Source organism: Juglans microcarpa x Juglans regia, chromosome 1D (assembly GCF_004785595.1).
Source record: "Juglans microcarpa x Juglans regia isolate MS1-56 chromosome 1D, Jm3101_v1.0, whole genome shotgun sequence".
Classification (NCBI taxonomy): Eukaryota; Viridiplantae; Streptophyta; class Magnoliopsida; order Fagales; family Juglandaceae; genus Juglans; species Juglans microcarpa x Juglans regia.
The window spans coordinates 43,197,322-43,225,296 of record NC_054594.1 but is presented as its reverse complement, the minus strand read 5'-3'; the positions used below and the strand labels follow the sequence as shown (position 1 = coordinate 43,225,296).

The following is a 27,975-nucleotide window of genomic DNA, read 5'->3' as shown; positions in this document are numbered from 1 at the left end:
CTTAGTAGTTGGGTAGCTGGCAGCGAGTTGGTCACGACTCATGAACAATAAAACGGAAATTACAAATAATCATTTTTATATATTTTTTATACTCTTTATTAATATAATGAGTTAAAATAATTATTTTATATTAAAAAAATAATGTAATAAATTTAATATATAAAAAATAAATAAAAGTGACTCTATATAAAATATTTTAAAAACGAAAAGCATCACTTTCAAGTAGAGGTACTGGAAATGATTATTAGATAAACATATGCAGGTCACTTGTAATTGAAGTTTGTGTCAATAATTGTAAATGTATTTTTTTATATTTTAATAAATATTTATATATTTTTAAAAAATAAAAAAAATATCAATTCATTAATAATTATTTTCTTAATAATTAAATAAAAAATAAAAATCATATATTTTATCGTTAAAAATCCTCACTTCAATTAGCATTTTTCTTTTGAAGTTTCGACCGATTACTGTTTATTACAAATGCCAGCTCATTATACACGTTTAGTTTTCCAAGGTATGACCTCGTCAGTACTTGACGAAGGAAAATATCCGTTTCAATGGAAGAAAATGATAAAATAACTACCTCTTTACATTTTTCTACAACCTTCTAATAAAATAATATTTTTTTAAAATTGTTCTTAAAAAAATATTATTTTATTGATAAATGGTAAATAAATTGTAATACAGCTATACCGTATATATATATATATATATATATAGGTTGAAATTTATTTAACAGCTCATGATAATCGTAAAAGCAACGCAGTTTAGCGAGTTGCAATTCGATTACAAGAAAACCCACGTTGGACGTTGTGTTGTAACTTTACTTTGTGGCTGGAAGGGGACACCTCTTTCAAACTTCATTAGGCCTCCAAAAAGAACAAGAAATAGAAGAAAGCCCATTTTCGAGGATCGGGGTGACCCACCCATTCATCGATTCCAATGCCAGGCCCTTTAACTGAATAATTATGATTGAAAAATTATATTTGTAAGTAAGTTTTATTACATAAAGTCAATTTTATATATTTTTTTTTATATATTTTATTGATATGATTAGCTAAAATAATTATTTTATATTAAAAAAATGATGTAATTAATCATATTAGTAGAGTGTATAAATAGTGTTAAAAAATGACTGCAGAGTTTTTATTTATAAGCATGTGTGTAAAATTCAAACTTGATACAAATTAAATCATGCCATATCAGTGGTGTAAAGAGTGTATATAATGTTAAATAGAGTTATAAGTTATGCAATAGTCATACACTTCTTTTAAAAATAAGTTGAGTTTACTATTAAAAAATTAATTTTTTTAATATAAATTTTATATTTATTGAAAAAAATGAATACGTGACGCTTGTGAAATACATGAGTATAAATATCATTTCTATTTCCACACCTTATAAATAGAGAAGACCCGTTATGTTTTAGATAGTATGCGGCGTCGTTATATGGTTTACGGATTTATTATCTTATAATCCATCAGGACATGTTCTTTCCCTTTGCTTTGAAGGAGGTCGAAGATGTCTGAATTGATCTACTAAGTATCTGGTCAAAAAAACATGATTCAACACTGATTTCCTTCGCAAATAATGTTATAAAAAGTCAGTACCGTGGATGAGCTTGCTCTGTTCTCAAATTCTCTTCAAACCGATTATACATTATACCCATCACATAAAAAAGGTTTAGGTCCAATCTGAAACAGATAGACAGACATATGCTTACTCTTCCTTATTTGTTCCAGCAAGAGGATAGGTAAAGGCAGGAACAAGGACAGGTCATGATATTAATATATGTTCACTGATGCCTTGTCAAATTTTATTTTCTTTGGACGCAAACAATCTTCATGTTTACATTGTTACCAGACGTGTACGCGCGCGCGTGTATTATATATATATATATATATATATATATATATATATATATATATTTCTAGTTAAATTATTTCTCGTTGATTTATCCACCTATTAAGAAAAACGGAAAATAATGAGTAATAGATCATAACTGATATGGTCTGCATCCGGTTAGGCCTACAGCTAGCGTGATTGGGAAAAAACTACAAATTCAGTAATATCTACAACAGATCATGGCTAGACGGAAGTTAACATAATTCAGTGACCTTTACCTTCAAAACTTGCGTGTTTGAGCTGCAACATGCTTTGACCCAAAGAGAGGAAGAAAAAAAAAAAAAACTCTATTTTTCAATTTTGGCTGCGAGCTTGATGCCGAGCTTTGTGATCCACGATTCCACTGGGTCCAGTCCTCATCTATCGTCAAATTATCTTCAAGAAAAAAAAAAAAAAAAAAAAAAGAAAAGCCAACAGCGTTCATTACACTGGTTTTGCCACATCTACAGATCGAATGTATGCTGCAGGTTTTTCTCGGTTTAGCAGTCTAACTGGTACCTGCTTGTTATGTCTTCCAAGGTGCTCGTAAACACCAACCATCCTCGCTAGCAAGGTCTTGCTACTTCAATATGAAACAACTCGTTTTGTACCATAATTGCTGCCCATTAATGAATTGCAAAGCAAGAAACCTTTTCTTTCCTTGGCTTTTATGTTTCTTTCTCCTCATGATCAGCCCTTCTTGTTCCGACACGGACACATTAGCACAAGGCCAAGAGCTCAAAGACGGGGATCATTTGTTTTCAGCTTCCGGTATTTTCAGGCTAGGATTCTTCAAGCCTGGCCATGCTAATACTTCTTATTTGGGAATATGGTACAACACAAACAACGAGAAGGCTGTCTGGGTTGCCAACCGAGACACTCCAATCTTCGGCAACTCAGGAACTCTTCGAGTTGACGATCATGGTAACTTGAAACTCTCGTACAGCGAAGGAGATTCTATTGTCCTATATTCAGTTCAAGCAGCAAGTAACACTAGTGCCACACTGCTAGATACCGGGAATTTTGTGCTACGTGAATTGAACCCAGATGGATCCATAAAGCATGAACTGTGGCAAAGCTTTGACTCCCCTAGCGACACACTTCTGCCAAACATGAAGCTGGGAATCGACAAAAAATCTGGGCTGAGTTGGTCTCTAACATCATGGATAAGCGATGAGGTGCCTGCCTTGGGGTCCTTTACCCTTGGCATGGACCCCAACGGCAAGAATCAAATGGCAATCTGGTGGAGAGGGAACATTTACTGGAATAGCGGACCTTGGGAAAACAGCCTTGTCAAGATATTCGGCAAGTTCGACGACTACAGATTTAGCTACATTTCCAACGAGAATGAAACGTATTTCACTTATGCTGTTAGCAAAGACATAACCATTTTCCCGAGGCTGACTTTAAATGAAAAAGGTGAGATTTTGGTTTTCCTGCCGGATTCCATGATTCCACAAGTGTCGTGCAGTACTTCTGCCCCTTCCTTGAGAGCTGGTTGTGTTGAACAAAAGCTTCCCGAGTGCAGAAGCCCTCGGGACAAGTTTGCGTACAAAATGGGTTTGATGTCTACAGATGGATTCGCATTCGGCAAAAGTGACAACCTGAGTCTTTCTGATTGCCGGGCACTGTGCTTGAAGAATTGTTCTTGTGTCGCCTATGCTTCTACAGACGATGATGGTACCGGCTGTGAGATATGGAGCAAAGATTCAAGTTTTACACAGCAAAACAGGAAGGAACTCAGAAGCATTTTCATCATTGACACCAAAAGTGAGTGCTTATGGTATTTTTTTTTTTCCTTGGCAAATATGGTATGGTACAATGGCATGTATTGAAATAACTTTTAAAACAGCGATGACTGATTATTAGGTACCCAATTTTAAGTTCTTTCCATAATTTCTCCCATATTTGAATATCTAATTGTTTAGATTCTTCCCGTAGTAATATTCTACATTGGGTCAGGAAAATGGCTTTACACCTCCTGAAGGGTCAACTACAAGTCATTTTATTTTATATCTTTTAACATTTTTCATTACATGTGGGCTAAACTCTTCATGACTTAACACATGAAATATTTAATTAATTAAAGAAAATAGAATGTAGAGTCAAGATTCGAATTCAGAACTTCTCGCTAAACTTCCGGTCAATGGTGATCCAACATGTGAAATATTTAATTAACTAGGATAGAGTGTAGAGTTAAGGTTCGTCTTCAGGACTTTTGCTCTGATACTATGTAAAATTACCACTTGTCCTAAAAGATTAAGCTGAAGAGAAGAGATAGATTTTATTATTTATTTTATATCTTGTAGGTAGAAGCTTCATTTATCAGGCGGTTCATCATTTTGCACTGACCAGCATTTTCTATCGCAACCAAACTTGGGGAAAACAAATATGTTTTCAGAACTCAATTTCAATGCTAACACAATCTCGTCGCAACTTCTCAATGAATCGCAATTTATCTTATATTATATCTTAATACTTTTAAATAAATATGGCGTTGAATTTCACATAATTTGCAATGGAAATTCAAACGCTGCATTTCATGTTTTAAAAACTCACATGAGCATAAGCAGATGTTAAGCCTGTAAGCGATGAGGCATACTGCATATGGCTTACGAGCACCTTTTTCATTCATCAATATTGTGGAAGCAACAACATACAGGCCGGAATATGGCTCAAGAATGCACCTCGCATAGTCGCATGTAATACAGAATCTTGAGGAGTCACGGAAAAAAAAAAGTGAAGATGAAACAAAGAATATGTTTGCTCTCATGACAGATAAAATTGTTTTTGAATGCAGTAAGAATCTGGTGGATATGGGTGATAATTGTGTGTGGAGGAGTTAGCACATTTCCCCTGTTGTTCTCTGTGTGCTATGTAATCTGGAGGAAGAAGAAAGAAGAAGCAAACCGCTCAGAAAAGATGAAGCAAGCAATGCTGTTACGTGAACTTGGAGGTAATGTAATGTCTTACACTTTAACTGGCAAATTAAAGAAACGCTGGAGAGATCAGAAGGCGGGTCCGGAGTTGCAGATATTCAGCTTTGAGAGCATTTCTGATGCTACAGACAATTTCTCCACCGCAAACAAGCTAGGAGAGGGCGGCTTCGGACCAGTTTATAAGGTAATTTCTTGATAATTAAATTGATGATAGTGTAATTGATTTACTGAAAAACAAATTGGACACGATCGATCTCAGGGAAAACTGCTTGATGGGCAAGAAATAGCAATTAAGAGACTTTCAAGAAGTTCGGGACAAGGGCTGGTGGAATTCAAGAACGAGGCTATACTCATTGCCAAACTCCAGCACACTAATCTTGTGAGGATTTTAGGGTTCTGCATTCAAGGAGGAGAAAAAATATTAATTTACGAGTACATGCCTAACAAAAGCTTAGATTTCTTCCTTTTTGGTAGGCTATATTCAGATCTTTGCTCGTTTGCATATGAATTAATTATGTCTACTTTTGTAGTTTTTCGCTCATGCTTCCTTATGAAATTATATCTTGTTCTAAAAGTTTAAACTGATGAAAAGAAATAAATTTTATTATTTATTTTATATCTTAACACTTTTCCTCATGTGTAGGTCAGACTCTCCATCAATAGGTGGTCCAATATTTAAAATATTTAATTAAATAACATAGAGTATAGAGTCAGGATTTAAACTCAAGATTTCTGTTCTGAAATCATATAAAATCATCACTTATCCTAAAATCTTAAATCAATGAAAACAGATAAATTTTATCATTTATTTTATATCTCTTTTTACTCTGCGACAGATTCCTCGAGAAAGAATTTACTAAACTGGAAGAAACGCTTTAGCATCATTGAAGGGATTGCTCAGGGACTTGTTTATCTCCATAAATATTCCAGATTGAGAGTAATTCACCGAGATCTAAAAGCAAGCAACATTTTACTCGATAAAGAGATGAATCCAAAAATATCTGATTTTGGTATGGCTAGAATATTTGAATTGAATGGATCTGAAGAAAAGACAAATCGAGTTGTTGGAACTCTGTAAGTATAAATTACACCTCTAACAAAGTAAAATCTCTTTTTTTTTTTTTTTTTTTTGGGGGGGGGTTAATGTTTTTGTGTGTAAACATGAGAAAGCATTCCATTCTTAAGTACTGAAACCCTCTATTCAATTATCACTTCAGTGGTTATATGTCTCCAGAATATGCCATGAAAGGCATTGTGTCATTCAAAACTGATGTGTTTAGCTTCGGAGTCATCCTACTAGAGATTGTGGGTGGGAAGAAGAATATCAGCCGAAGTGTTTCTGAGCACTCACTCCTTATAGAATATGTAAGTTTTTTTAATAAATAATTCTGGGGTTTTTCCCTAAACAGTAAAAAATTCTCTGTTGATATATGCAACTGGAGAATGTTACAGGCATGGCAGCTGTGGAATGAAGGCAGAGCTTTGGAGATAGTGGACTCGACAATGGACGAACCATGCCATCCTGATGAAGCACTAAGATGCATTCATGCTGGTCTATTGTGTGTACAAGAACATGCAGCCGATAGGCCAACCATGTCAGAGGTTGTTTCCATGCTTTCAAAAGAAAATGTCCGACTACCTGCGCCTAAGCAACCGGCGTTTATTGATGCCGGTGAGGAAGTGCCAGAGTGTACAGACGACAACAAGCTAAATAACTGTTCCATAAATGATGTAACGATTTCCGTGATAGATGTCAGATAAATACACCAATATTGGTGTATGTTGTTGTATAGTTGGGTGGTTGATTTTTTTCAATTACTCATACTCGGTTTGAAAATGTTGTCAGTACTTTTTTTTTCTTTTTGGTGTTTACACAGTACAATGAGAGATTCAAATATGAGCTTTTTGTCCATAACTATTTCATCCCAATCATTTGATTTATTCTTGAAACTCTTATAAATGTGTATAACATCTTGGAATTGATTCAAGCTTGCATTGTAGTTGTCAGAGATGGTAGAGGTTCATCGCTCATGCAGAACAGGGATTTTTTTTTTTGGAGGAAAACCTTGTACATAAAAAACACTTCCTCAACAACATACAAACCAGAAACTTAACATACTAAGTATATAACCTCCATTCCAGACAACAAACAGAAACTACCAGAAAACATTTCCTTAAACAAGCCTAACATTGGGCAAGCCAAGCTTGTACATTCTTAATTTCCCTTTGAGAATGGAAGGAATATCTTGCGGGAGCCATTGTTGGGTGCATCCTCTCGCTCCTAATCAGGCTAAAAAGTCCACCGAAGCATTCCCTTTTCTATATATATGCATAACTTTAGAATCTAATCCTTTTAAGAGGTCTATTATTTCATCCCAGTAATCTTCTAAATACCATATTGCACAGCTTGAAGTATTCAACGATCCGACCACCAAACTTGAATCTAATTCCAGATCAATATAAACCACTCTCTTTTTTTTAAAATCGTATTGAGCCTGTAAAGGCAGAGATCGATGAATGCAATCCAGATGTTCATTCAAATTATCCGTTTCAGAGAAAGAAGCAAGGTCAGACCATATTTCTTTGATCAATAATGTTGTTAGATCAAGGGAAGGTTTAAGCCACCTCGAGGCCATATTCCAAAAGAATTAGTCAGTAATATAGTTGAAGTTTCATTGAAACTATTATAAAGAGTAAAAACTTCTTTTTTTCCGAGCAACGTAGAATCCTATACACATCTGCACTCATCAATCAGTATGGACTATTATATATAATGCTATGAAAAATGTATAGGGAATACAAGGTTCAAGAAGAAAAATTGGAGTTGTTTCCAAAATATGCTTGTTTGATAAGTTTTTCTCCTACGAAAACCAAAAAGTATAATAGATAAACTTAGTCCCGTTTAGATTCAGAAAGTCTTTCATCTCATTCTATCTCATCAATTTTTCTAAATTCTCACATAAAATATAATAAATAATTTAACTTTTTCAAATCTCAAAATAATAATAATATTAAAAAATAATATTCTAATAATATTTTTTTTGACTTTCATCTAAATCATCTCATATCATCTCTCAATCCAAACAAGCACTTATATAGGCTTCAATGGGACCGCTACTCGTTCAATTATGAGAAAGTTCAACCATCCAAATGGGACAAATTGACATTGTTCGATGCTCCAATGTAGGCAATATACGGCCTTAGTCAAGTCAATCTCGGCTTCTAGAGATTGGCAGTTCATATACGAAAAATATTAATTTCATACCTCAGCAGTGACGTTAACAGAGCCACCGGTTAGCTATCAACAATTGGCAATTAATCACCATTTTCACCAACGCATTTGTCATCTGAAAAATTCTCTTCTGATGTCGACCAAAGGAAGAGATCTTATCATCTTTTTGAGTCTGTTTTATTTCTTCCTTATTCGACATAGTCATTCCGACACAGATATATTGGCACAGGGCCAGAAGCTTAGAGATGGGGAGCACCTGGTCTCAGCTGATGAGACATTCAGGTTGGAATTTTTCAGTCCAGGCAAGTCAAGAAACCGGTATGTGGGAATTCTGTACAACATAGCTGATGACAGAGTCGAGTTTGTTGCCAATAAAAAGGTGGTGTGGGTTGCTAACCGAGACAACCCAATTGCTGACAACTCTGGTGTTCTTATGGTTGATGAATCTGGCAGGTTGATCATTTCACACAGTGGAGGCAGGAATATTCTTGTGTCAAATTTTGTTGAAGCAGCAACAAAGAATGCTAGCGCCATGCTGCTGGATTCAGGCAACTTTGTATTGAGAGAGCGATATTCAGATGGATCATTCAGTGAGCAGGTTTTGTGGCAAAGTTTTGATTACCCTACAGATACGATTTTGCCTGGCATGAAACTAGGATTGAAAATGAAAACTACGCATATTTGGTCACTAACTTCATGGATAAACGAAAACAGCCCTGCCAAAGGTTCTTTCACCCTCACTAGTGGTTACAACATGGATGGTACAAGTCAGTTGGTCATTTGGTTTGAAGGGAACCTCTACTGGACTAGCGGGAATTGGCAAAACGGCCATTTTGAGTTTTTGAGATTCAATAGCAGTATCTATAATTTTAGCTGCATCTCCAATGAAGATGAAAGATATTTCATATATTCATCCTATAAAAATCGTAGTATATCAGGATTTATGATAGATCCCATAGGTGAAATACTAGAGATATCAGGGCAGGCACCTTTTGGTGCCGGTGCCGGTGCCGGTGCTTGTTCCAATAAATACAGTCCCGGCTGTATAAAACAACAATTCCCCGACTGCAGGAAGGCTGATGATCGGTTTCAGCGAAGAAAAGGTGCCATGTCTGGTGAAGGATACCAGTTTGATGGAAATTACAACTCGAGTCTCTTCAATTGTCAGGTAAAGTGCTTGAATAATTGTTCTTGCATTGCTTATGCCTACACGGATTACAACCAAACTAGCTGTACAATTTGGATCAAGGGAATGGATTTCAAAGAAAGCAATTATTCTTATAGCAGGGAGATCTATGTTCTAACACCAGAAAAAGGTAAGTTTATCTCATCTGTGACAATCGTTCAGGGTTCACTGTAAGCATAGACAAGAAATATGGAAGCCTTCCCTAATAACTTAATTATTATCTAGAAAACAACCCTACTCAAAACACACACAAGCACACAGACGTTTTCTATATGCATATAGAATAATGGTGGCAACGATTATTTGTTACTGCAGCAAAGCGGTGGATATGGCTTGTGGCATCTGTGACTGGATTTGTAGCTTTAATGGTTCTGTACTTACTATACAATTTCATCCAAAGAAAAAGCAGAGAAAAAGGTAATCTTAATAGAACTAATTAGAACTATGTCTGGAGGCGGTTGGTTAGTCATTAGTATATTACCAACCACTTTCAGTTTGAAATTTTCCAATTTGATTGATAGGGGAGAGTGAAGCAGAGCAAGAAATCTTGCTATATGAGCTAGAAGCTAGTAGTAGTAGTAGTAGTAGCACAACACAAGCTATCGATCCTAGGAAGAGAAAGAAACTCGAAGTTGGCAGGAAGAAGGGTGGAATGCTACAATTTTTCAGCTTTGAAAGCATATCAACAGCCACAAGCAATTTTGCAACTTCAAGTAAGCTTGGAGAAGGTGGTTATGGACCCGTTTATAAGGTATCCTGCAGAGACCCTTTAAAGTAAAATGATTCGAGAACTACTGATAAGTTGTTGTATTATAATTAATTTGTTAGTTGTTTTTCAGGGAATATTACCTGATGGTCAAGAAGTTGCAATAAAGAGGCTCTCTAGAAATTCTAGACAAGGAGAAGAGGAATTCAAGAATGAACTTATGCTAATTGCCAAGCTGCAACACACTAATCTCGTTAGACTGGTTGGGTGCTGCATTCAAAGAGAGGAGAAGATGCTGATATATGAGTACATGTGCAACAAAAGCTTGGATTTCTTTCTCTTCGGTTGACAAATTTTAATGCTTAAATTATTTCACTGGTTCTTTTTTTTGTGGAAAAGAAAAAAAAAAATTTGCAATACTCGTCCTAACATTCACAAATTGCTTCTAAACAGATCCTATGAAAAATAATTTATTAGATTGGACAAAACGCTTCAACATCATTCAAGGAATTGCTCAAGGACTTCTTTACCTTCATCAATTTTCAAGATTGAAAATAGTGCATAGAGATCTGAAAGCTAGTAACATCTTGCTTGATGCTGAGATGAAACCAAAGATATCTGATTTTGGCATGGCTAGAATATTTGGGAAAGATGAATCTGAAGCAAAGACAAAGAGAGTTGTTGGAACACAGTAAGTAAATAATTAAGTATGCTTGTGTATTCATGCATGCATATGTCAGTCCCTAAAGACATAGTTTTTGCTGAACTGTTATACAGTGGCTATATGTCTCCCGAGTATGTATTGAGGGGAACGTTTTCAGCAAAATCTGATGTATTCAGCTTAGGAGTATTACTGCTAGAAATTGTCAGTGGCAAGAGGAATAACAGTTTCTGTCATCCTGAAAAAGGGTCAAGCCTTGTAGGATATGTAGGTTCCAATTTTATGCGGTCCTTTTACCTAGCTTTCTATCTATGAGACAACTTCATATCCTGCTCAAAATGAAACCTTGACATTGCTTCTTCCTTTTTTTCCAGGTATGGGAATTGTGGAGAGAAGGAAGATGTTTAGAGATTGCAGATCCAGCAATATTGGGCAATTCCCGTGATGCAAAGGAAGTTTTGAGGTGCATTCACGTAGGTCTTCTGTGCGTACAAGACAGTCCAACAGATAGGCCATCCATGTCGGATGTTGCTTCCATGCTCACTAATTATTCTGTTTCTCTACCTCCACCAAAACAATCAGCATTTTACATCAACAGGACTTTGCCAGAGAGCAAGTTGGAGAATTTTAATTCAAATAACGTATCAATTTCAGATATGGAAGCCAGATGAGATGCCACTGATTCTTCATCAACGCAGCCACAAAAAAAGTCTTAAGCAATTTTAGAACCTGATATATAACTTATTCGGATTTGTGTACGTTTGCAAAAGCTTATTTCAAATCATTCTGGGCTTTTGTTATTTTGGATTAAAATGCACGGATGTTAGGTGATGATACATTCGATCAGGTTGGAATATTTTACTATTTTAGTACAGGCAAAGTTTTTATAGATAGTTAGAAACACTCATTTCTTCTCGTAAAAAGTCTTAATAGGAGAAGTGAAGTAACTTCTTATAATGTCTAGGATGAGTTTGTCTCTAAGTCGTGTGGTACTTTTCAACACACCCTTTATGTGTGGGCCAGTATTTCCGGTATCATCATCGTGGATAGGACGTAGGAGCCTATCATTGATTATAGATTAATCTACTCTAATGCCATATAGAAACACTCATTTCTCTCCATAAAAGATCTTAATAAAAAAAGTGAGGTAACTCCTTATAAATCACAGGATAAATTTGTTTATAAACCGTGGGACTTCTCAACGTTTTTGACTACCCAAACGATTGGCTTTTGCCTAGCATGAAACTAGGAGTACCGAACGTGAAAGCTCTGCATGTTTGGCCGCTAACTTGGTGGATAAGCGCGAAAACATCCCGGACAAAGGTTCTTTTACCCTCATGACCACTGCTTACAGCATGGATGGTACTTCTACACTACTTGTCTGTGATCATTTGGCGGAAAGGGATACGCCTACCGGACTAAGGAATCGGCAAAATGGAAAATCACGAATTTCTTTTGCGATTAATTGCTTGAATAATTGAGTTCTTCTGTTCTTGCTTGGCTTATGCTTACATTGATTACAACCAAAATTAATTTGGATCAAGGGGTGAATTTTGAAGAAAGTAATTATTTTTAGACAACGTTCCTTCCGAGCCCCGTTTGTATATTGACACGGTTTTATTTTATCATTATAATTTTTTTAAATTATCATATAAAATATAATAAATAATTTAATTTTTTTAAATTTTAAAATAATAATAATATTAAAATATAATATTATAATAATATTTTATTCAATTTTCAACTTTCATCTAAAGCCATCTTATCTTATCTCACGACTAAATCTACAGCATTATAACACACCCAAAAGTACTAATTTGCCAACATTTCCCTGTCCACAACGAAACGAAATGCATCTAGAGCACTGTTTTGAATTTCGTACTGTACTAGTTAGTACGGTCAAAATTTTTCGTATCGGTCTAAATACCGATCGTACCGGTCTTAATTTTGGCCTGTACCAATCTATATTTCAGCCTTTAATTTTTTTATTTTTTATTTTTTTAAACTACAAACTTATTTTTTTACCTCTAATTTAGATTAGGCTATTTATAATTTATATATATATTTATATATAATTTATTCATATATAGATTATTATTTTAAAATATAATTTATATATATAATTTATTCATATATCAATTATTTTAAAATAATATTAATATTAAAATATTTTATTTTAATGTTTTGACCGGTATAACTTTTAATATAGTATTCAAAACATTGATTCAGATAGGTCAAAACATTGATTCAGATAGGAAGAGAGGAGCTTATAATAGTCATTCACACTACAATAATAAAGCAATCGATCACTAACGTAGCACGTGCAAGTCCCACCCCTTCCGTTTATATAATCCTATTCTGTCTTTCATTATCCGTGGAGTCATAAATTTTGCGTCAAAAGTTCAGGGCTCTCTCTGCCCGGCTCCGATTCAGCTGACGCATCCAGAGTCCAGACCAGACCGCAGTCCTAGTTCGCAGTCCTGTCGTCTAAGCAAGGTAGGGTCCCTCTCTTTGAAACCCTATATTCGTTAGATTTGCTTCTCAATTTATTTAAGGTCTCCGTGTCTTTTTTGTTAGCTAGGAGGAAAAAGCCCTCGATTTTGTTGGTATTTTAACTGCTTTGTTTGCAAAATAAATTATTGGTTTTTTGGGTTTTGTAGGTGGAAAGGCAAAGCCTTTGAAGCAACCCAAGTCCGACAAGAAAGAATACGACGAGGTACTATTTTCGATTTATTGAAATTTCACAGAATTATTTGTCAAATCTTGTAAGTTTAATCGTTAAGCCATCTATTTAGTATGGGAATAATCCAACTTCGCTGAGATAGAGGGGTTTTATTGCTTGGGCCGATGCTGATATTTCGTTGTTTCGGAGATTCTCTTCTGAAACCCCGGCTGTCTGTTTGGTTACTTGGGAACATATAGAAGATAGAAAAGGTGGTTTTTCTTAAAAAATTTTAAGTGGCGGCAATTAACTTGTAATTCTTGAAGTATCTAAATGTCGTATATATTTATGCACACACTCAAAATTATAGTTTTACAACTAAGAAAAAAGTTAAGCAGAAACAAGAACCCATAAAGTTTCAAATTTTCTGTACCTAATCATAGGAAAGGGAAATTTGGAATTTTGCCAACTTTTTAAAACTGTAATGGCTTCTAATTTTGAGCTAGAAACTTCACTTTTGCATGAAATAGTACGTATCTATCCACTCCTGTGTTATAACAAACCTGTGCTTATCAAGTGCTTGATTATTTGATTCGTTTCTTAATTTGTGCATGTTCGGTGTTTTAGCTCATATATTGCAAACCAATAATAGTGTCGCATGTCTATAATTTTTTACACTGGAAAACGAGCCCTTTTTTGGACCTTCTGAATTCCTGCCCCTGATTGTGCTGTTTCTTCATTTGTTTGGTTTATTCGTAGTCTGGATTAATTCTGTGTCTGTTGGAGTCGGATATGTTTGTATCAAATTACTACGAGTTCCCTAGTGACTTGATGAAGTTAGATTTTCTCCTACTTTATATCTGAACTTAGTTATATGTTTCTTTGGAATTTTTATGGTCATGCCTTGTACCTTCATAATGTGTTTCCATTTACTGGTTTTTTGTGTGCTCCTTATGTTCTAAGTGTAACCTTGCCTAACTTTGGTTTCTGTTGCTGTTGTTGCTGAATATTTTGAGAATGAGTACATTGTTCCATTTGCAAAGAACCATATCAGTTGTCGGTAGACTGTCCATAGTCTATTTTAGAAGGAAAATGGAGCTTGTAGAGTTCTTTGCCAGCGATTGTTTCTTAAGCATGTATTAAACCTCTTTTCAATTGCATCTAGGCTGCCTCTATGTTAAGCATGCCTGATTATATGGTTTGGACCTCACTGTTAATTGATTAATTAGACGTTCATTTACTTGGGGGCATTTAGGGCCATCTTGTGTTTGTATCATTATCACAAACTGGTTTCATCTGCTCGCTGCAGGTTGACTTGGCCAATCTTCAGAAGAAGAAGGAAGAGGAAAAGGTAATTTGTTGGTTATATGGCTCAGTATTACCTTCCGTTGAAGGGTTCTTCGATTAATTCTTAATTTGATTCAACTTGTATGGTGAGTAGGCACTCAAGGAGCTTAGACCCAAGGCACAGAAAGGACCCGTTGGAGGTGCTGGACTCAAGAAAAGCGGGAAGAAATAAGGGTTTTAAGACCCAAATTGTGGATTGTATCAACGCTTCTTTCCAAGTGTGTTGCTAAGCTTATGGAGTACTCTTTATGTAAGATTATATATTTCCAGGCTGCATGTTTGTGCTATTTGCATGTTTCTAAAATGTCATTGTCTCTGTGATCCAAATGGTAAAAACACATTTCACGGGTTTGTTGATTCCAATGGTTAACTATCGTTAAAGTGAATTGTGTTGGCGAACCCTTCCCACTGGTCAGTATCTTCTTCTAAACTGCAATTGTCACTACCCGTAAGAGGTTGCTGGCAATTGTCACCAAACTCCTTTAACCAAGCCTTCCTTCATGAGGATCTGCCGGCAATGAAGGTGGCAGAGGTGTTTTTAGTGGAGTTAAATTTCGGGGATATATCCTACCTTCGCCCAGGCTTGGGCCTTTCCCATTCCTGCCATGTAATTCAATTGCACGCATTGACCAAGATGGTCATGAGTAGAGGAGTGAGTAACCGTTTGGACAGAGAGATGAGATTGATCAAAAATATTTTAATTGTTTACTAGAGTTTGATAAAAAATTATATTAGGGTGTGTAAGTTTCATACAATTATTTTTAAAAAAGTGGAATCCATCATAAAAATGATGATTTTCTTAAATGAATCTTACTTAAAAAGTGGACTGTATGTTTTAATACCTAAATTTTTACAATAGATCGGAAGGGAGGAAAGAATGATCCCTGACCCATGTTGATGGCTCGGGCGTCGATACAGTGCTCCTCACATTCATCTATAAAATAAATAACAAATAAGCAAATAAAAATAAATAAAGAGAAACATAGAGATTTCTATAGTTCGGCATGATGCTTATGTCCACGGTTGTTTGGTAGCGAAGTCCACTATAATGGATGATTTTATAATCTATTATGGCTTCACATATCTCACAATACAATGAATAAATTTAGGATTTCGGAAGGTTGGAGATAATACCTCCCTTAAGAGAAGATCCTTTCGAGTCGCTATGTATGGTGAAATTTGTACGTAAGGAGCTTCCGTGGAGAGCCTCTGGAGAGTCTGTCAGATTTGTGGGAATCTCCTCCTTATATAAAGGTCTATTTCTTTAGAGAGATTAAGTCTAACTTGCCTTGTGAACATTTTTTTCCTTTTGGAAGTACGAGTCTTTTTCCATTTAGGAGTTTGAGTCTCTTTTCTTTTAAGAATCTGAGTCGATCTCTTCTTAGCCTTATCTCTTGGCTTGATTTTAGTGGTGGGCTGGACCTGATCAATTCTATCCCAACAGTTGTCTGCGATTCTTAAGGTCAATTTGCTCACAACAAGAGGGCATTGGGAATCTTCGAGTCAATAATCTGCAGAATTGGTCCTTGGTTTTCTGCTTTGGCAAGAGATGTACTAGACCGAATTAACGGAGAGCATGGAGCTCGGCTTGGGCAAAAGATATACTCGATCGCGTGAGTGGCGAGCATGGAGCTTTACTTTGGTGGGAGATATACTTGACCACATTAATGGTGAGCGTGGAACTCGACTTAAGCGGGAGATGTATTCGAACACGTGAGTGGCGAGTAAGGAGCTTTACTTTGGCAGGAGATGTACTCGATCGCATTAATGGCGAGCATGAAGCTCTGCTTTGGCTGGAGATGTACTCAGCCACATTAATGGCGAGCGTGGAGCTTGTCTTTGACTATGTTTGTCTGAATGTTTATCTAAGAGACTGTTTATTGTCTGCGAAGAGTGCATATTTTCATTATTGTTTTTTGCTAGTTGTTTTCCATGATTGGTTGCATGTGACAGTTTATTGTCAGCTACTAGTGGTTATTTTCGTAATCATTTTTGTTATTGTTGGTAGTAGTGGACTTTTTGCCCATTGGTGTAAATTTTTGTTAGCATTCTCGTTTTGTTATTGGTGTTTCTATTTCGTTGTTGGTGTTTGTTGGTAGTAACCTACACTAAGTGGTCAAAGAGCCCGCTGACCCTAGGTCCATCTTAGGCAGTTACTGAGCCTTTTGACTCTTTCCTAAAGGTAACTCACGCTAGGTAGTTGTGGAGCTTGGTGGCTTGTTCTCGAAGGTGACCTGCTGGCGACGATTGTAGCGTGAGTGTAAACCCTCGGCGTTTGCTGGAGAAGATGATGTGATTGTATTGTTGTCTAGGTAAAAGAGGTCGGGCAGTCTTTGACTTTTCCCACCTGTTGGCTCTTCACAAGAGAGGTCGGGCAATCCCTGACCTTTCCCACTCATTTTAATGGCGAGGGTTGCGGGGTCTTGTAAGCTGCCCATCCTTTTCACCATGAGTATTTGGACTTGTATTTGGTGTTTGGACGGTCGTGAGGTCTTTTGACCTGCACGCGCGTTTGGTCATTGCGAGTTTTTAGACTCGTCAATGTGTTTGGGGGGTTGCAAAGTCTTTTGACTTGCGGGCCCATTTAATCACTGCGAGTTTTTGGAATAGTCATTATTGTTTGGGGGGTCACGAGGTCTATTGACATTAGGGCTGGGCTCCGACTCTGATGGAGTCGGAGTGCTCGTTTCCGACCTCCGACTCCGACAAGAGTCGGAGCCAAATTGGAGCTCCGACTTCGACTCCGAATTGGAGTCGGAGTCCGATTCTGATCGGAGGTCGGAGCTCCGACCTCCTATAGGAGCTCCGACATAAGATCGGAGCTCGACGTGCGCTCGACGTGGCGTTCGAGCGGAACTCTTTCAGAGAGGTTCGCTCGACTTCCGCTCGACATGTCGATCGAGCCAATGTTCAATACAACGTGTGGTCGACTTGCGCTCGACACCTCGCTCAAGCGCAAGTGTACAGTAAAAAAAATTTCGGAGTCGGAATCGGAGCTTCTTGGAGCTCCGACTCCGAATAGATATTCGGAGCTACTCCGAATTCCGACTCCAAATTCCGATGACTCCAACGAAGTCGGAATCGGAGTCGGAGCGGAAGTCGGACAGAGTCGGAATTTTCAGAATTTTGCACACCCCTAATTGACATGCACGCCCATTTGGTTACTACGAGTTTTTAGACTCACCATTGGTATTTGAGGGGATGCTCAATCGTACTGTTGTGACGAGAGGTTGAGTTCGACCGCCTTAAGCAGTTTTCACTAAAAACCAAATAGGTTAGTGTATTACAAATTGCAAGTTTGAGATTTGTAAATCTAAGTCATTTCGCTAGAGCATGATGAAGGCTTAGGAGTGCCCGTGATACCGAGCAATCTATTCTGATGAAGACATATTAAGCCATTTCGCTACATCCTTACATACATGTATGTATGAATGTATGCATCCATACATCCATACATACATGCATGCATATACACATACAAGAAGGCTATAACCAGCACGATGATCATGAGATGGAGGATGGGCGTTGTTGCCTTCTTTCATCCGAGTCCATATGAGATTACTGCAATTAATCGCACCTCTTTCTATCTCTCTTTGAGCTCTGTCAAGAGCTCGCGTTGCCTTTTGAGGTGATCTCCCTCCATATACGTCATTAATTTTTATAGTGAAATTTTACATCAAATTCATTTTTTATGCCATTTATTAATGTAATGTTTTAAAATTTTGGATTATTGACAATTTGACTAATCTTGCATTTGAGAATAAGTGCTAGGCCAAATGTAATACGATTCTCAAATATTATATTATATTCTTATGTGTACGTTTCAATTATTTAATTTCTTACATTTTCCAAAAAATAAACTATATCATGTACTATTTTATTTATTTTCCATATCTTATCAAATAAACTAGATTCCAGTTCAAACCAGCGGCCCATGCCTTTATGGGTAATCGCCAATTAATACTCGGTCCATGGAATCTGTAATCATTAGTACAAATAGAAATGCTATTAGACTGGCCCATTATCGTCTTTTCCCCCTTGCTTCGTCGGCCACCTACCTGTTGGCCCGGGTGCTATATACTGTACAGATATTCATTTGTGTTTAATTTTTGAATAATGTTATATATAATCGTGGAATGTGTAAATACTGTACAGTCACTTTAAAAAAGAGTATGATCTATTATTAAAAAATTAATTTATTTTCATATAGGTATCAGATTTATTCACTTTTTTCAAAACAACTGCACTCTATTTGCACACTTATGACTGCAAGTATCATTTCTCTTAATTCCCATATCCTCGCAAGTGCAGATTTTCGTACCAAGATTTTTTAAGTTTTTTCCAGATTTGAGAAGTTAAAATTATAATAATTTGAGTTTTAGTACTTATTATCTGTTTAAATAAGTTTTTGAATAATATCAAATGCTTAATAAATATTATGAAAATCATAATCCAAATTCAGTTTTTTTTTTTTTTTTTTTTTCCTAAAACGAATCCAGATTTTTGGAGTAAATGTTGGTACTTTTTCTTTCCTAGATGTCGGTATTACCTTCCGCTTAAGGGTTCTTCTATTAATTCTTAATTTGATTCAACTTGTATGATGAGTAGGCACTCGAGGAGCTTAGAACCAAGGCACGGAAGGGACCCGTTGGAGGTGCTGGACTCAAGAAAAGCGGGAAGAAATAAGGGTTTTAAGACCCAAATTGTGGATTGTATCAATGCTTCTGCTTGTGACAAACATTATTATGATGATATCTATGATGTGATGATCTTGCTTCTTTCCAAGTGTGTTGTATTGAGGAATAATCTCATATTATCTGTGGATAAAATCTTGAGTATGTTTATAAAAAATGAGTAATTATCTCTTGTAAAATCGGTTTTATGATATGAATTAGACCCATAAATTTTTTCGTGGTATCAGAATTTGGCACAAAACAAATGTGGACTTACACTACTTATCCTATAACAAGGACCAGAAAAAAAATACTAGTCTGCACGTGAGGGATGATATTGAGGAATAATCTCACAATGCCTGTGAACAAAGTATTAGGCATGTTTATAAGAAATGAACAATTATTTATTGTAAAATTAGTTTTATAATATGAGTTAGACTCATAAATTCTTTATGTTGCTAAGCTAATGGAGAACTCTTTATGTAAGATTATATATTTGATATTTCCAGGCTGCATGTTTGTGCTATTTGAATGTTTCTAAAATATCATTGTCTCTGATGATCCAAATGGTTAAACACATTTCACGGGTGCTGATTCCGATGGTTAACTATTGTTTAAGTGAATTGTGTTGGCGAACCCTTCCCACTGGGTCAATATCTTCTTCTAAACTGCAATTGTCACTACCCGTAAGAGGTTGCTGGCAATTGTCACCAAACTCCTTTAACCAAGCCTTCCTTCATGAGGATCTGCCGGCATTGAAGGTGGTTTTGGTGGAGCTAAATTTCGGGGATATATCCGACCTCTCCCCAGGCTTGGGCCTTTCCCATTCCTGCCATGTAATTCAAATGCACGCACTGACCAAGATGGTCATGAGTAGAGAAGTGAGTAACTGTTTATAAAATGAGATATAATATTTGCAGTCATAGAGTGTATAAATATCGCACAAGAGTAATACTACTTAATGTACTCATCATTTTAATTTTCATCATCATTCCATTATCTTATGATGTGGCATTAGGTGATTAGAAATTATTTATTATATTTCACTTGTAAACTTATCATAATATCACATTATGAGATGATGAAAGGATGATAAAAATTAAGATGATGAATAAATTTTTTCGTCGCACAATCACTTTAAAAAAAATAATAAATATGAAATTCATATGAAAAATAATTAATTTTTTAACAATAAAAATCATTATTTTTTTAAAAAATTTGTGTGAAGCTTAAATGCCATCTTTTAAAAACCCCCTCTTTTCCCTCTCTCTTGGCCACCTTGAAGTACAAAGGAATCCACGTTGTTTTAAACGTGATTCACTTTGATTGCCGACACTCGACAGTATAGAAAGAAGCTGAGATAATTGACTTCTTTTAATCTTCTCTTAATCATCTTAACACTGTTTATAGGCATCCATTTTCATTTTCTTAAGAAAATCATACTCAAACAGGAAATCATCCCTTCAATTGGACCCCGCTGCAATCATGCCATCACATTCTGCGAAAGAATACCATACCCAACCAAAACATTTTGCTGTGCTCTTATAGAAGAGATACCCAGGACAACTCAGAACGAGACTAGAATCGCCGCTTGCGGAGAGGTAGTCCCTGAGAAAAATATGATGACAGTCGAAGACTTCAAGAGTAAGAAGAAGATGACGATGAAGAAGAATAAGCAGAGTCAAGACTTCAAGACATTAGAAATACGTACCCAGGACAGCAGCAAGTTTAATATTCAGTCCATGGAATCTGTAATGATTAGCACAGATAATTAGACTGGCCCATTATCATCTTTTCCCCGTTGCTTCTCTTAGGTGCGGTTTGAACAGTAATATAAAATTAGATGATTTTAAATAAAATTTAAATTAAATATTATTTTAATATTATTATTATTTTTAAATTTTAAAAAATTAAATTATTTATTATATTTTATGTAAAAATTTTAAAAAATTATAATAATTAAACGGATCTTAATTGGCCTCTTCATCTGTATTTTAATTTCCATATCCTCACAAGTGGCAAATTTTCGTACCAAGATTTTTTAAGATTTTTTTTTTCCAGATTTGAGAAATTAAAATCATAATAATTTGAGTTTTAGTACTTATTAACTGTTTAAATAAGTTTTTAAATAATATCAAATGCTTAATAAATATTACGAAATCATAATCCAAATTCAGGTTTTTTTTTTTTTTTTTTCTAAATAGAACCCAGATATTTGGAGTAAAAGTTGGTTTCTTTTTCTTTCCTAACAAGGAAATGATGAGTGGTTGCTCTTATCTTATCACTTTGTAATGGTTGTCATGGTCACTATTAAATACTTTTTAATATTTAAAAGTGGAAAAGATGAGTGCATCAGCTTTTGGATTCATGGGAGGTTTGGATCTAGAAGATCCCATATCAATTCCATAACCCCATTCTTAATCAGTCTCGAGTCCCGAGTTAATGCATTATTAAAAAATAATGAAATACTAATGAGATAGGATGCGACACTGACTTTGCTTAACCTAACACCCATTAAAGGAGAAAAAAATAATACTGAATAAAATAATTATCTACTGCCTTCAAATTCTCCTTTAAATTATTTTGCAATGAAAATTTTTATATATAATTACTTTTTCATATTTTTTATACATTTTATTAACGTAATTGGTTGAATTATTTTCTTTTAATATAAAATAATTTTTTTAATCAATCACATCAATAAAATATATAAAAAAAAAATACATAAAAGTGATTGAATTGATAATTAGCCTTCTTAAAAAAAATGCAATTTTACAGATCCAGCGAGGAAGTGTTGTGTTGTGTTGTCCAACACTCGTTTCACATTACTTTATAAAATCTCACAGTGGGGTAGGAAGCAATTAACCAATGGTTTGATTCGGCAAGTCAATTATTGGAGTTTTACACCTAAAGCTTCTTGTTCACGTGGCGTTGCTGACGTGGGGCCTACCTTAAACTCTTCTGAAGCAGCACAGATGATGTCATTCCTGTACGAGAACAAACGTTTACAATGCAACTTTTCTTTGTTTTTTTAATCTCCAACAAACCCAACTCACCACCATCCATGCGCATCAAGACACAGATCTCTGTGCCCACCACTTTTGTGACTCTGTCCTCACTGCTTGTCTCGAACCTCTCTATAGAGAGCAGGGCTATTTTACCATGAAGACGACTGTGTCTTTGGCATGAGCTCTTGACATGCATAACCCAAAACCGCTCGTAAGGCACCCATTTCACCATTTTGGCTAGTCTGCAGAAAGAGTATTCCTGCAAAGACAACCCCAAATTTTAGGAAGAAGCACAGAGATGAGAGAAGTCTATTGATTATTATAGGGAAAGTTGGTGTATTTTGTTCTTTTATCCGTCACTCAAAGAGATCAGATCAATAACACTGTTGAAAATTGTCTGCATCTACTCCAAAACTATCAATAATGAACCTCATGTCTCACACCTTGTCAACATAACAGCACATGAGCTCGTAACGCTCGTTGAAAGGACAGCTCACCCTTCCATGATAACACATTCTTCGACTCTATTATTCATAACTCTATATTGGACTCGCCATTTGCCATAACCTGTTTTTGCTGCCACATACAGCATCTCCAAACCTTGTTAATTAGATCTGTTTGATCATATTGATGCAATTTCTTACTAAAAATATGTCGATAGAGAAGGACATTTTTAACAGTAAAAAAGGGAACACTAGAAGTCTAGAACTTACGCCATTCACTTATTGTAATGACAGCGGAGAAGGTGCTTCGACAGAAGTGACAATGCTCGACATGATCTGTAAAAGTTAATTGAGTTTGGGTTTCATGCCGTCATTTCGGGTAGATTAATAAATGGATAAGATTCAGGTGATTCGTATCAAATCATCCTGCCTTATATGTGTTGTTTATGATTTGTCTCAAATTTATGCGAAAAAACTGACTAAAAATGAGAAAACTTGTCGAAGGAGCATGAGTCTGCGGTCCGCATCGGAGACTCGAGAGTTTTCCTCAAAACAAATGGCTAACATGATGTTTTTTCACAACTGAAAATAGATTGGATGAATCAAATTTCAGGAAAAAAAAGAAAAAGAAAAAGAAAAAGAAGAGGTAGTTTAACACGGCTCAAAGCACCACAGACAAAGGAGGCGACGTGTGGTGCATCTATTGGTCACGTGGCAGCCTGCTACGTTTCCTCTGGAAAATATAATGTGGCCCTTCCGTTTTTTTCCCAAGGGATTTCCACCATAATAGTGACCGATGGCTTTTGTTTCGTCCTCCGTCCAAAACTAAATAGAAATAAAACCTCGGAGCCCTGTAAATTCTAGGACTTGGGTTGTTCGTTTGCTCTGTTCTCTTTCTCTCTCTTAGCTATAAATGGCGGATAAATATTGAGAAGGAAACAAGGAAAAAAATCAGATTGAATTCTTGGATTTGGCAGGTTTTGAGAAGAATAGAGCGGGGGGATTTTTGTTATTTTTGCAAGGAATGAAATAAAGGTTTGGTAGGTAGAGAGAGAGTGAGAGGGAGATAGACGAAAGTGTATTACCGTTTCGGCAATCCTTGTAAGCAAAATAATATTGCTTGTACACACGCAGAGACAGAGACGAACCCACACATTTCATCCGTGTAAGCAAAAGGGAGCACGAGATTTGATTTCCTGGGCTTGTAGAAAGCACAAGAACAGGAAAAAGGAGAGAACTGGGTTTTCATCAGAAGTAAAAAAAAAAAAAAAAATCCGCAGCATCTGTGTGTAAGAATATAATGGAGTTAGAGCCAGAGTTTCTTGCAAGCAGTTGGGGTAGAGAATTTGTGGCTGGAGGCTTTGGAGGCATTGCAGGTATAGTCTCCGGTTTTCCGCTCGATACGATCCGTATCCGGCAACAGCAATCGAATGCCGGCTCTGCCTTTAGCATCCTTCGCAATGTCATGGCCACAGAAGGGCCTGCAGCTCTCTACAGAGGCATGGGTGCACCGTTGGCTTCTGTCACTTTTCAGGTCTTTCCTTTCCTTGTTGATTTGCTCGTTTGATTTATCATATCAATTTTTTTTGTTTGTTGTTTTTTTTTTTTCGGTTTTGTTTATATTTATCTCATGTCTGGCACGATCTTCCATGCCTTGGCTTTAGATTTCATGGTAACGTTGCGGTAACTTGAAGGTAATCGATCACATGGAGGATTGGCTGTAGTCCGCTTCATGTGAGTGTGAGGTATTCGAACCTTACCGAGATTGGCTACCCGTTTTCCCAACCATGTATAGCTTATCAACCTTGTCTGGTTCTAAAGACTTGTTGGCTTTTAATTTTGGTTCCGGTTGTTTTTTTTTTTTTTTTTTTTTTTTTGAGTTTTTACTGATTATAGCATACGAAAAATATTACTGATGTGCAGTCAGAATTTAGTCTTTTCAGATTATGGTTTTTGGTATATATTGTAAATAATAACACTCTTCTTCTAGTCGAGTCCCTATCAGGCTGCCTGGGTAAACCAAGCTCAATCATCTCTTATGTGTCACCAGAGATCTTTTATGTGTCTTTCTTTTGTTCTTTCGTAAACCAAAGGAGTAAAGGAATACTACTTTGGTCCCCACTCCCAGCTCGATTATGTGGTGGTACCCGAGTCTGATTCTGTGGTGGTTCCTCTTTTGGGACCCTATGGCATACAAATCCTTGCCTAGAGCTAATAATTATTGGCTTTCTCATCAGTTGGTGCCCTTTTATCTACCCATGCAGAGAGGCTTCTGGTACCTTTATCGAAAGCTTTTTGCATATTGTACTGTGATACCTAGACTTGGGGCCCAGGTGGGTGTCCATGGACATGACAATATCAAAGGTACATGATAGGAGCTCTGTTCCCATTAGAAGGTTTAGTTCGCAATGGTTTACACGCACAATTGCCAACCCTCATAAACAGATATCCGAGTTTTAGTTCAGATGAATTGCTTCAAAAAATGGTTTGTCCTTCAGTAGAAAGATGCTGTCATCTGTCTTGTTCAATGAATACAATGCAAATACTAGATGCTTGCACTATAAATATTGGTAAATTAAGTGCATTGACCCAAAAACATTAACCTTCTAAATTAAAACTTAATACAATTTATGTCCCATTTTTGGTCCAGCAAATAGGAAAAAGAAAAATGGAAAAGGCTTCCTTTCCCTGTTCTTAAACGACCATAAGTGAGCTTCATGTATGTATACTTTCCAAGCACATATATCTGCAATGTGAGTGTCACATTCATGGTGATGGTTTTTGGTTGATATTACAGTTCTTTCTGTGACTGGAGCAATGCTTTTTTTTTCATGTTTATAATTTTATTAAAACCCTCACTTATGGTGGAGAAACCGTGATAACAACCGGACACCTGGGAGTTACTCCAAACCTAGGCATCAAAATAAAACCAAACACTATTTTGTACAACCGAAAGGAAAAAATACTATCGTTGCCTTGAATATAGGGTAACCCAAAGACTGGAGCCATGCTGACTATTATTCTTTTCTATATTGCAGAATGCGATGGTTTTTCAAATATATGCTGTCCTCTCTAGAGCATTTGACTCATCTCTTTCCGCTAAAGATCCTCCTTCCTACAAAGGTGTTGCTCTAGGAGGATTTTGTACTGGCGCTCTTCAGAGCCTACTGCTCTCTCCTGTAGAACTAGTGAAAATCAGACTTCAACTGCAGAATAATGTCTATGCAAAACTCCATCAGGCAGATTCTCATGAAGGTCCTATGAGCGTTATCAAAAGCATATTCAAAACAGAAGGTTTAAGGGGAATGTACCGAGGTCTAACTATAACTGTAATGAGGGATGCACCAGCTCATTGTCTATACTTCTGGACATACGAGTATATGAGAGAGCAGCTTCACCCAGGCTGCAGAAAGAGCAGCCAAGAAAGCCTACAAACAATGATGGTAGCGGGAGGGCTAGCAGGAGTTGCCAGCTGGGTTTGCTGCTACCCCCTGGATGTTGTAAAGACCAGACTTCAAGCTCAATCGCAATCTTCTCTACCAAAATATACTGGCATTGTCGATTGCTTCCGCAAGAGTGTCAAAGAAGAGGGTCACAGGGTGCTCTGGAGAGGATTAGGAACTGCGGTTGCTAGGGCATTTATGGTGAATGGGGCTGTATTTTCTGCTTATGAGATATCTCTGAGGTGCCTATTTAACAGTGGAAGCATCCAAACAGAGAATGCAATTTAGAAATGCTTCTCTTCCTGGTAAAGATGGTTAACTCAAATGTTGATCACCCTCTATGTTTATCCACAAGAGCTACAGGAACAATTGCAGAATTTCGTATAATGTCATTATTGTTGCAGCACTGCTTGACGCATTTTTCAAAGATGTTTACATTCGAGTAAGAAAAATGCTGGCACTGAAGAGTGAAGATTATGGCTCTGTTGTGCTTACCATGTCTCTGTTTCCTCTGCAGCATTTCAATTGATTGGCAACTTTTGGGCCTTTGAAAAATGGCCACCTGGTTTCTATATAGCTATTTTAGTTTTCTAACCTTGTAAACCAAAAGCTTCAAAAGTGGTTTTGCAGTTCTGCATAATATCCATGTAGAAATATGATCAGTATGATTTGGGCAATTTGATTGACCAGTTTTTCTTATCACGAGTCTGTGAATTCTCATGCAAGTGGCAGTATAAGATTCATCGTTTAGGTAAAACAGTAATATAAAAAGCAAACGTACATGCTGCATAATGGATAAGAAAGTTTCATTCTTGCATATGTTCACGTTCAAACTACAGATTCCTTCTTACATATGTTCAGGTTCAAAGTATTCACTACTGCCTTCTGTGTTGGCATCACTTACCCATCCGAGGGTCTCTGCCAACGCAGGCATCAGTATTGCATTGCCTAACAGCTCAATCCATTGCAGAAGCTCACCTACACGAAACCGAAAGACTTGACAACATGTTCCAATCCGCAAACACACCAACTGCATCAGGAGGACCGCCTCTGCAGCAGTCACAAACACACCACCACAACTTAACAATTTGCCTGGTTGGAGCAGGCTCCAGCTCCTTCAGTAATCTTCGCTTGTTTTGCATAGTTGACTACTATACTCGTCTTCCTTGAAGCATCAAGTCTAGTCCCTTTTCAATGCCAGAATCATTGAGCCAACCAGTTACAACCCAAGAGTCTGACTCCACTTCCACAATTCAAACATTTAGGTTGCGTTTGGATAGTGAGGTATTCTCACGCAGACTTGAGCACGGCATTTGTGTTAGATCCCCAACCATAGTATGACTACTAGACCATCACCACACTATCCACACAGGTCCTAAAATACCCAAAGAACTCCCATCTATATTGAACTTCACATAACTAGATTTATCTACATCTTAAAACCAGAATCTTTGGCTGCTTACAGAGAATAAGGACACCCGATGGCTGCAACAAAACAGGATCCACACAGTTGTTCTTAACCACTGTAACTTGAGTATACTCCTCTCCCAGAAGGACTTGATCCTCCATTTTAAACTAGCCATACTCCAAAATTGATTCTCCATTATTGCTGCACATCTTCTCAACCAAAGACACCAAGAAATAAGAGATGGTAAGAGACCAACCACAAGAGCAAACTGTGAGTTCCCCTTAGCTTTGTGAAACCTAAGATTCATCCTCTACATCCAGAGCTGAGCTTTCATGCATCTTATACCCAACATACCAGCAAAATACCCCACATCTGGTTTG

General features: G+C 36.6%; 4 protein-coding genes and 1 long non-coding RNA gene across 5 annotated transcripts; 4 read left to right on the top strand and 1 right to left on the bottom strand.

Moving 5' to 3' along the window:
* The first annotated feature begins 2,223 nt into the window (after window positions 1–2,223).
* On the top strand, window positions 2,224–6,821 carry LOC121258157 (G-type lectin S-receptor-like serine/threonine-protein kinase CES101). The gene is made up of 6 exons (XM_041159547.1): window positions 2,224–3,657; window positions 4,688–5,010; window positions 5,086–5,296; window positions 5,663–5,900; window positions 6,044–6,191; window positions 6,279–6,821. The coding sequence occupies exons 1-6, from the start codon at window positions 2,478–2,480 to the stop codon at window positions 6,585–6,587; spliced, it is 2,409 nt and encodes an 802-aa protein (XP_041015481.1). The 5' UTR covers window positions 2,224–2,477; the 3' UTR covers window positions 6,588–6,821.
* Window positions 6,822–8,036: 1,215 nt separating this feature from the next.
* LOC121258152 (G-type lectin S-receptor-like serine/threonine-protein kinase CES101) lies at window positions 8,037–11,445 on the top strand. The gene is made up of 7 exons (XM_041159535.1): window positions 8,037–9,374; window positions 9,560–9,661; window positions 9,766–9,995; window positions 10,084–10,294; window positions 10,404–10,641; window positions 10,728–10,878; window positions 10,986–11,445. Exons 1-7 carry the CDS (start codon window positions 8,192–8,194, stop codon window positions 11,280–11,282), a joined length of 2,412 nt encoding a protein of 803 aa, XP_041015469.1. The 5' UTR covers window positions 8,037–8,191; the 3' UTR covers window positions 11,283–11,445.
* Window positions 11,446–12,947: 1,502 nt separating this feature from the next.
* Window positions 12,948–14,630, top strand: LOC121262079. The gene is made up of 3 exons (XR_005940035.1): window positions 12,948–13,107; window positions 13,272–13,327; window positions 14,583–14,630. It is a non-coding gene; the product is annotated as an uncharacterized LOC121262079 (long non-coding RNA).
* A 7,481-nt stretch (window positions 14,631–22,111) lies between these two features.
* On the bottom strand, window positions 22,112–23,380 carry LOC121261688. Its single transcript, XM_041164172.1, has 2 exons — window positions 22,745–23,380; window positions 22,112–22,560 (listed from the first exon to the last, which is right to left on the bottom strand). The coding sequence occupies exons 1-2, from the start codon at window positions 22,814–22,816 to the stop codon at window positions 22,240–22,242; spliced, it is 393 nt and encodes a 130-aa protein (XP_041020106.1). The 5' UTR covers window positions 22,817–23,380; the 3' UTR covers window positions 22,112–22,239.
* Window positions 23,381–23,519: 139 nt separating this feature from the next.
* Window positions 23,520–26,864, top strand: LOC121260476 (mitochondrial arginine transporter BAC2). The gene is made up of 2 exons (XM_041162362.1): window positions 23,520–24,278; window positions 25,783–26,864. Exons 1-2 carry the CDS (start codon window positions 24,045–24,047, stop codon window positions 26,473–26,475), a joined length of 927 nt encoding a protein of 308 aa, XP_041018296.1. The 5' UTR covers window positions 23,520–24,044; the 3' UTR covers window positions 26,476–26,864.
* Window positions 26,865–27,975: the final 1,111 nt, after the last annotated feature.

Excerpts from the sequence above, each read along its gene's own strand:
- LOC121258157 (XM_041159547.1), top strand. The coding sequence starts at position 2,478 with ATGAAACAACTCGTTTTGTACCATAATTGCTGCCCATTAATGAATTGC. Across the intron at positions 5,297-5,662 it reads CTTAGATTTCTTCCTTTTTG|ATTCCTCGAGAAAGAATTTA; the intron begins GTAGGCTATATT and ends ACTCTGCGACAG. Across the intron at positions 5,901-6,043 it reads AATCGAGTTGTTGGAACTCT|TGGTTATATGTCTCCAGAAT; the intron begins GTAAGTATAAAT and ends TTATCACTTCAG.
- LOC121258152 (XM_041159535.1), top strand. The coding sequence starts at position 8,192 with ATGTCGACCAAAGGAAGAGATCTTATCATCTTTTTGAGTCTGTTTTAT. Across the intron at positions 9,996-10,083 it reads GTTATGGACCCGTTTATAAG|GGAATATTACCTGATGGTCA; the intron begins GTATCCTGCAGA and ends GTTGTTTTTCAG. Across the intron at positions 10,879-10,985 it reads GGTCAAGCCTTGTAGGATAT|GTATGGGAATTGTGGAGAGA; the intron begins GTAGGTTCCAAT and ends CTTTTTTTCCAG.
- LOC121261688 (XM_041164172.1), bottom strand. The coding sequence starts at position 22,816 with ATGTGTTATCATGGAAGGGTGAGCTGTCCTTTCAACGAGCGTTACGAG. Across the intron at positions 22,561-22,744 it reads TGTGCTGTTATGTTGACAAG|GAATACTCTTTCTGCAGACT; the intron begins GTGTGAGACATG and ends TTGTCTTTGCAG.
- LOC121260476 (XM_041162362.1), top strand. The coding sequence starts at position 24,045 with ATGGAGTTAGAGCCAGAGTTTCTTGCAAGCAGTTGGGGTAGAGAATTT. Across the intron at positions 24,279-25,782 it reads TGGCTTCTGTCACTTTTCAG|AATGCGATGGTTTTTCAAAT; the intron begins GTCTTTCCTTTC and ends TCTATATTGCAG.